Source organism: Fonticula alba, assembly GCF_000388065.1.
Source record: "Fonticula alba strain ATCC 38817 unplaced genomic scaffold supercont2.2, whole genome shotgun sequence".
In the NCBI taxonomy this organism is placed as follows: Eukaryota; order Rotosphaerida; family Fonticulaceae; genus Fonticula; species Fonticula alba.
The window spans coordinates 1,005,203-1,012,379 of record NW_009242972.1 but is presented as its reverse complement, the minus strand read 5'-3'; the positions used below and the strand labels follow the sequence as shown (position 1 = coordinate 1,012,379).

General features: G+C 65.4%; 4 protein-coding genes across 5 annotated transcripts; 2 read left to right on the top strand and 2 right to left on the bottom strand.

Moving 5' to 3' along the window:
- The first annotated feature begins 54 nt into the window (after nt 1–54).
- On the top strand, nt 55–1,236 carry H696_01253. 2 transcript variants are annotated; one of them, XM_009495137.1, is made up of 5 exons: nt 55–127; nt 240–260; nt 368–640; nt 759–867; nt 991–1,236. In XM_009495137.1, the coding sequence occupies exons 1-5, from the start codon at nt 68–70 to the stop codon at nt 1,077–1,079; spliced, it is 552 nt and encodes a 183-aa protein (XP_009493412.1). In that variant the 5' UTR covers nt 55–67; the 3' UTR covers nt 1,080–1,236. The 2 variants fall into 2 exon arrangements, with proteins under 2 accessions (XP_009493412.1, XP_009493413.1); XM_009495138.1 differs by having other exon boundaries at nt 55–260.
- Nucleotides 1,237–1,468: 232 nt separating this feature from the next.
- H696_01252 (hypothetical protein) lies at nt 1,469–3,363 on the bottom strand. Its single transcript, XM_009495136.1, has one exon. The coding sequence runs from the start codon at nt 3,029–3,031 to the stop codon at nt 2,084–2,086; it is 948 nt and encodes a 315-aa protein (XP_009493411.1). The 5' UTR covers nt 3,032–3,363; the 3' UTR covers nt 1,469–2,083.
- H696_01251 (hypothetical protein) lies at nt 3,359–4,113 on the top strand. Its single transcript, XM_009495135.1, has 3 exons — nt 3,359–3,550; nt 3,704–3,918; nt 4,017–4,113. Exons 1-3 carry the CDS (start codon nt 3,414–3,416, stop codon nt 4,085–4,087), a joined length of 423 nt encoding a protein of 140 aa, XP_009493410.1. The 5' UTR covers nt 3,359–3,413; the 3' UTR covers nt 4,088–4,113.
- Nucleotides 4,114–4,439: 326 nt separating this feature from the next.
- H696_01250 (hypothetical protein) lies at nt 4,440–7,109 on the bottom strand (the record flags this gene model as incomplete). Its single annotated transcript, XM_009495134.1, has 7 exons — nt 4,440–4,927; nt 5,090–5,269; nt 5,421–5,549; nt 5,733–5,861; nt 6,017–6,485; nt 6,587–6,669; nt 6,782–7,109. The coding sequence occupies 7 exons, from the start codon at nt 7,107–7,109 to the stop codon at nt 4,440–4,442; spliced, it is 1,806 nt and encodes a 601-aa protein (XP_009493409.1).
- Nucleotides 7,110–7,177: the final 68 nt, after the last annotated feature.

Genomic DNA, 7,177 nt, shown 5'->3' with positions numbered 1-7,177 from the left:
CCGTCCTCCTGCTTCATCGCAAGCCCCGCTCGCCCTCCCCCTCCCCCCTCCCTGCCTCGCGTTTCCGATGTCTTCCAAGAAGAAGCAGCTGACCATGGACGATCTGTCCTCTGACAGCGATGACCAGGTGGGCAGCCAGCATTCTGTGCCCATCTTCCTGCATTGACACCAGCGCCGCTAACTTGCTCTCACCAACTCCTGGCCCTGCTCGCGTCGCGCTGCATCGGTCAACCGGACAGAACACCGTCGTTGTCACCAAGGTGCGTGGCGATCTGCCCCTCTCCCCGCCTGCCCATGGCCTGGAAGCCGGCCCTCTCCGACCCCGGCGTCCCTAACCCCCAGCCATGGGTCCTCGACCCTCCCGCAGCCGAAGAAGGACAAGTCCACCCCGAGCAAGAGCTCGACAAAGAGCTCGAAGCGCAGCCGCGCGGACAGCGATTCCGACTCCTCTGGCGCCTCTGACTCCGACTCTGACAGCGAGTCCGAGCGCAAGCGCCGCAAGAAGGCCAAGGCCGCCAAGCGCCGGAGCGCCGACAGCGATTCCGATGCCTCGGACGCCGAGCCGGAGGCGCCTGCCCCCAAGAAGGCTGTCTCCAAGTCCGGCTACCCGGAGAACTCCGCCGGCGAGATTTGCTTCAAGGTGCGCGGAGCATGCACCCGCTGTCTCGCTCCTCTCTCTCTCTCTCTCTCTCTCTCTCTCTCTTTCCTTCTCAAAGTTCGCCAACCACTGATCTCGTCCCCTTTCGCCGGCCTCCCAGCTCTCCGACTTTAAGCATGTGACGCTGTCGTCCTTCCGTGGTGTCAAGTATGTCAACATCCGCGAGTACTACAACGCCCCGAACGGCCAAGTTCTGCCGACCAAGAAGGGTACGCGTCCCTGCCTCCCTGCCTCCCTCCCCCGCCCCCCCCCACACCGCTCCCCTCCTTGCGACTCCTGCCACAGACCCCTTCCCCTTCTCACCCACTTCCCCCTTTCTCCTCGTGTCCCAGGCATTATGCTGAACGCCGCCCAATGGGCCGAGCTCGTCGACCAGGTTGCCACTATCGACCGCGCCTATCGCGGCCTCCCGCCGAAGTGAGGGTCCTCCTTTCGCCGCGCCCGATCTCCCCGGCGCCCTGCCGGCCGCCGTCCCCCTCTTCCCCCCCCGCCCCCATTATTCCCACCGCCATCACGGCGGTGTTTAGATGTATACCTGGCGCAAGCCACAATATCAGAACGATATCCTACAACTCCAGATCCCCTACGAATGTCTTTGACCATCCGCCCGCTTTTGTGCGTGGCGGGGCCACGACTGGTCTTTTTTTTTTCTTTTTTTCTCCCCCATGTCCGCCTTCTCGATCGTGTGGTGGGGCCCCAGGCGCGTAATGTTGAAGCATACTTTTCGGCCACCCCAGGATCCAACTGGCCCCCCCCCTGAGCGCCCAAGAAATGCGCTCTTCTTCCTGCTCCCCCCCCCCCCCCCCCCCCCCCCCCCGACGCGTCCCCTCCTTGCCCCTTTCTCTGTGCCGTCAGCTTCGCGCATCTGGCTTGGCATCCTGGTCGTTCCATTCACCCCCCCTCCCGATTGCCGCCCGAAGGAAATGGCCGTTTGAAGAGGCCCCGGCTGCTGTTGCCCTGTCCCCTGCCTCCATGTCCCCTGATGGCGGCTCGCCCGCCTCTCGGCCAGCTGTCTGTCCGGCGTCCCCCCCTTCCGCCGGCCCGTTTGCCAACTTCGCATCGACTGTCGAGCGCACCCTCTCGCCGGAGCCGCGAATCGCCCGACTGCGTCAGGGCTCCCCCACCCGGACTTGGAGCCCGACCGAGGCCCCGGTCGCCAGCCGGATTGGCGCGGCCGCCATGGTGCCGGAGCGCACGTCGCCCCCGCCGCCGGCCGGTCCCTCTCGATCGTCCTCCTCGGCCGACATTTACCGGTCAATTGTCTGTGTGCCTGGCACGTCCACCCGGCGGGCCCGGCTGGAGGTCGAGCGCTCGCACTCTTCACCGGCTCTCCTGGCCCGCAAGGCCCCAAGGCATGGCACTTCACCCTCGGCGGCCGGCTCATCGCATCGGCTGCAGAGTCTCTTGTCACGAGAGATCACCATCCTAGATCGGGTCCCCGCCATCGGGGGGCCACCAACCCCGGTGGGCTTTGAGCCGGCTGCCGAGGGTGATCTCATGACAATTGAGCCGGGCCCGGCGCTTGACCCGGCACCGGAGGACTTGGCGCCGGTTGGCGAGCGCCGCTTTGCCGGGTTCCCCTCCCCCCTGCCGCGAGGGGCCCGGCCAGCCCTGCCAGCATGCTTGGTGGGAGTGCCGATCCGGCGGCCGGATGCCCCGTCGTCTCGGCGCCCGGCAGTGGCCCCGCCCGTGGCTCGTCTCCTCCGGGCCCCGCCTCTCGACCCATCCAACCGGGGGTATGCCCTGCTGCTGCGCAGTGGCTGGAGCCCGGCCACCGAGCGGGCGCATTCTTGTCCGGAATTGCCCATCCCCAGCACGGCCGGCTCCTCCCCGGAGGAGGGCGGCCCAGCACCGGCATCCGCCACAAGACCCGGTGGGTCTGCGGCCGCCGCCGCCGCTGGGCCCGTCCCCTTCGAGCAACTTGTCATCGGGGCCCGAGCAGCTGGCAGTCGGGCAGGACTGGGCACCGGCGCCGAGGCCGCCGCCCACCAGGCCGAGGACGAGGGCAGCAGCACCCGGGCCGAGACCGATCCCACCTCCCCCCCATGCTCCGGCGAGCACGACAAGTCCGAGACCGGCTCGGGGCTCCTGCCGCCGGGGCCCGGGGCTGGCGAGAGTGCCGCCTCGATCGCCGCCTCGGTGTCGATCGATCGCCTGGTCCACTCGCAGCTCCGGCGTGATATTAGCGACCTCTTCAAGCGATGAGATTCCGACAGTCCAGTACCCGAGGAAATACCATTCGAGAGAGTGGGCACCCCGCTGGGGGCTCCCGCCGCCGGCCTCTCCGCGCCACAGCTGCCATCGCTCCCTGTGTATGCGCGTGGGGTGTTCCCTCTCTTCCCGCGTCACACGCGGCGACGTGCGCTTGGGCATGCGCCCCTCCGCCTGGGTGTGCGTGCGTGTGTGCGCCCGTGTGGGGCTGGCGCCTGCCGGCCTGCTGTCGTCTGGGCATTTGCCGCCTGGCTGGACCCCCCCTTTTTTTTATCAAGTCCGGGAGGGCTCTGGGCGTTCGATAAATGCACCTTCTCCCTTTTCCATTATGTGTGTCTGTGTGCGTCTCTGCACATGCGTGTGACCCTTGCTCTCCCTCATGCCTCCGGCCAGGCACCGCCCCCGGGCTGGGTGAACTCCCGAGCACATGAAGAGAGCCCCCCCCGCGGCGGGCTCCCGGCTGGGGAGCGCCCAGAACAAATCCCACCCTCCTCCTCCTCCTCCTCCTCCCACCCCATCCCGCACCTTCCCTTTCTCTGCAACCATGAGCTCCATCGACCCCAACGCCCTCGGGAACAACCAGGACATCGAGCTTGCCTGGGCCGAGCTGGCCTTCAAGTTCGCCGAGACCCACGAGAAGCTCCTGAGCCGCATTGACGGGTCCAAGCTGCGCCTGACCCGGTGCGTGGCGCGCATCTCGCCCCCTTCGACTGTCCCGGTTGCTCTTCCTGCATTTGTGGTCCCGCCTCTCGCCCTTGGCTTGCCGCAACGGCCCCTCTAACTCGGCTGCTCCCCCCCCCCCCCGTCCATGGCGATGATCGGTCGTCCTCACAGCATTGACGACGCCATCTATGAGCACTTCCGCAAGGAGTTCCCCGACTTCGACCTGTCTTCGGTCGACGATGACATCCTCAAGGGCACTGAGGCCAAGAAGGCCAAGTGGCGCGAGTTCTGCAACAAGTACGAGCACCAGGTCGAGGACTTCAGCGCTGGCACCCTCCTCCGCTCCAAGTGCACCGAGGGCTACAGCCAGGAGAACACCATCCTCGGTGCGTCATTTCTCCCTTTCCTCCTCCTCCTCCTCCTCCTTCTCTTCTCGCTTCCTGTGGTCCCACCCGGCCTGACCCCCATCACCCTACCGCCCCAGTTGTTCGCATCCAGTTCTACGCCATCGAGATTGCCCGCAACCGTGAGGGTCACAACAAGCTGGACAAGTAAGTCCCCCCGCCCCCCCCCCTCCCTCCCTCCCTATGCCATGTGCACTCCTTGTGTCTTCCCTCTTCCCTCTCTCTCTCTCTCTCTCTGCCGTCAGGCGGGGCGTCCACGAGAAAATATATCGAACAAATGCTAGACACTGTTTTCTGGAGACACACACACACACATGCACGGTCTTCAGCGGGCGGTCGGGCCAAGAGTGCGGTCGCGGCAAAAGGAAGGAAAGAGCAAGGAAAGGGGGGTCAGGCATGCTACCCATGTTGCCAGCCCCCCCCCCCCCTCTCTCTCTCTCTTACTCTCTTTCTCCCTGTCTCTTTCCTTCTCGGTGCCCTTTTGTCCTCTGCCTCATGTGCTCTCATTGACTGGAGGTGGCATCGGCCAGCTCGGCGGCCACGGAGTCCAGCGCCGCGCGAGCCTTGTGCGAAGAGAGCACCGCATCATAGTCCTCGCCCTCTTCATCGTCCTCATCATCACCCTCCTCATCATCCACCGGCTGACTGAGGGAGGAGGCGGTCACAGTGGCGGCGGCGGCGCGCTCGGCCTCCAGCTGCTGCCGGCGCATGGCCAGATAGGCGTTCATGGCGTCATCGTCGTCGCCGTCGTCGCTGCCCTCGTCAGCGCTGCCGGCTCCAAGACCGGCCAGCTCGTCCGACCCGAGGCCCTCGTCGTCCGAGTAGTTGTCCTCCTCACCCTGGTCCTCATCTTCCGAGGAGGAGCTGTAGTGTGCCCGGCGAGACACGCGAGGCAGCGGCCCGGTTGGCTCGGCTTCGCCGGCCGACCGGTGGACAAAGCGGAAGAGGCCGGGCTTGATGGTGTCGATGTCGGTCTCGGAGTTGATCATAACTGGCGGGTGGAGGAGGAGTCCGAGGGGAGGCGATTCGGCGCGTTAGCACAAAGGCCGGGGTGTAGTGGTGTGCCTTGAGCGGGGGGGGGGAAACACGACTGGAAGGGGGGCGGCGCTCCCTGGGTCGAGCGCGCGGGATGTTCAGGCACAGGCAAACATACCCTTGTCGAGATTGGTGCCATCGGCCGCACAAAGGGCCTTCAGCTTGTCCAGCCAGCCAAGGCGACGGCAGAGCTCGACGATGACCTTGTCACAATCGCCCAGGATCTCGGCATCGAAGGTAGCCGTGGAGACCAACTCACGGTTGATCAGGATCCGGGGGACACCGCGCGGGAGGAGGGCTGTGTGAGCGTGTGTTTGGGGATTGGGATGGGATGGGAGGGGAGGGGGGGGGGGAGGTCAGCCACAAAGGAATAGACCGCAGCACAGCCACAGCAGAGCGCGGGATGGAGGGACACGGCCGGGGGGAGCACAGCCGGGAAAGAGACGCACAGGGAACCAGAGACACTGGAGACACCTGCAGCGAGGTGCCGATGACAATCATGGCATCAATGTGATCGGAGTCCTGGTTGATGGCGTCGTCGAAAGTGGACGGCAGGCTCTCGGAGAAGAAAATGATGTCTGCATATGTGTGTGTGTGAGAGAGAGAGAGATAGAGAGAGAGATAGATAGAGAGATAGAGAGAGAGAGAGAGAGAGAGAGAGAGAGAGAGAGAGAGAGAGAGAGAGAGAGCAAAGTGCGGGCGAAGTCAGGGAGGCAAATGTCTCGGACGAAAGGTGCCGCGCAGATGGGGAACCCACGTACCAGGCTTGATGACACTGTTCTCGGGGTCGCATTCGCACCGGGGGATGATGTGAGCCATGACAGCCTCGCGGATGTCATCGGCTTGGTACTTCCGCGCACACAGCTGGCAGGTGGCCGTGGCAAAGGAGCCTGCCGGTGGCGTGACGTGGTAACGGGGGAAAGGGAGGAAGGTGGGGAGGCAGAGGGACGAATGAGCCAGAGGGAGTAGGCAAGCAGGCAGGCACACGGCGAGGGGGGGAGGGGAAAAAGCAAGACAAATATGTCGGAGGGGGGGAGAAACCCACCATGACACTGGACGAGCTTGGTGATGCCGGCCTCGAGCTCCAGACCGTCGATGTTCTGGGCGTAGTTGCGCTCAAGTTGGCCGTGGTCCTGCAGCAGTCGGATGAAGTAGTGCGTCGGGGTGGGATGGTACTTGGTCATGCCGGGGAACATTTCCGACGCGAAGGCGAAGAATGGCCCGGGGTTGGTGCGGAAGTAGTTCAGGTCGAAAATGGCCTCCGGGGTCGGGAGGTCCGGATAGCGGTCTCCCACCAGGCTGTACACGCCACCGGAGCTCCGGAAGTCCGGGATGCCGGAGCTGACGGAAATCCCGGCCCCGGTGAGGACGCAAATGCGCCGAGCCCGGCGGATGATGTCCACCACGGCATCCAGGTCGGGCACAGCCACGACGGACGGGCGCCGGGGGATGATATCCACGATCAGCGAGCGGAAGTAGGAGTAGATGCTGCTCGGGGGAATGGCGACGATGGCCTGAGCGGCGAGGGGGGAGCAGGGGATGGCGATCGGTGAGATAACCCCGGGCGGGAGGATGAGGAGGAGGCCGGGCGGTGACATCAATAGGCGGAGCGAACCTGGGGGAGCTTGAAGGTCTGAACCATGTGCCGGAGATTGGCCCTGTCGTTCTCGAAGAGGGAGTAGAACCAAGCATTGAAGGCTGCGGGGAGGGGGGGGGGGGAGAGGTGCCGCAGGCATGAGGCAACACCGAGCGAGCGGGGTGTGAGCAAGCCGGGTCATGGCGGCGTGCGAGTGCGCAGGAACACACGTACATTTGGTGGTCAGCTCGGCCTCGATGGAGGAAAGGAGATCGGCCTGCTGCCGGCTCAGGGTGTCCTCATCCTCGCTCTGGGAGTGATGCTGCGGGGGGGGCATGGCTGGGGGGTCGGTGGGGTCCGGCGTTCCGGCGGGATCGGCCCGGGGGCGCTTGCTCGGGGGCTGGGAAAAGGACTCGACGGGGAGGCGCTCTTGCGAGGCGGCCGACAGCTCGGCTTGAGGATCGCCCAGGGCGGGAGGGGCCGCGGGAGGATCGGTGGTGGCGGCGGCGGAGGCGGCGGTGGTGACGGTGCAGCTGTCCGGAGCGTGGGAGTTGGCCTCCATCAGAAAGATCGGCGCGGAAAAGTGCGAACGTGGAAGCTCCTCGACCTGGAGCAAGCGGGGTCAGTTGG

Bases quoted from the DNA above. Each gene is read 5' to 3' on its own strand.
- H696_01251 (XM_009495135.1), top strand. From the start codon at position 3,414: ATGAGCTCCATCGACCCCAACGCCCTCGGGAACAACCAGGACATCGAG. The intron at 3,551-3,703 runs GTGCGTGGCGCG...TCGTCCTCACAG, and splicing joins TCCAAGCTGCGCCTGACCCG to CATTGACGACGCCATCTATG. The intron at 3,919-4,016 runs GTGCGTCATTTC...CTACCGCCCCAG, and splicing joins CCAGGAGAACACCATCCTCG to TTGTTCGCATCCAGTTCTAC.
- H696_01252 (XM_009495136.1), bottom strand. From the start codon at position 3,031: ATGCCCAAGCGCACGTCGCCGCGTGTGACGCGGGAAGAGAGGGAACAC.
- H696_01253 (XM_009495138.1), top strand. From the start codon at position 120: ATGACCAGGTGGGCAGCCAGCATTCTGTGCCCATCTTCCTGCATTGAC. The intron at 261-367 runs GTGCGTGGCGAT...ACCCTCCCGCAG, and splicing joins ACACCGTCGTTGTCACCAAG to CCGAAGAAGGACAAGTCCAC. The intron at 641-758 runs GTGCGCGGAGCA...CCGGCCTCCCAG, and splicing joins CCGGCGAGATTTGCTTCAAG to CTCTCCGACTTTAAGCATGT.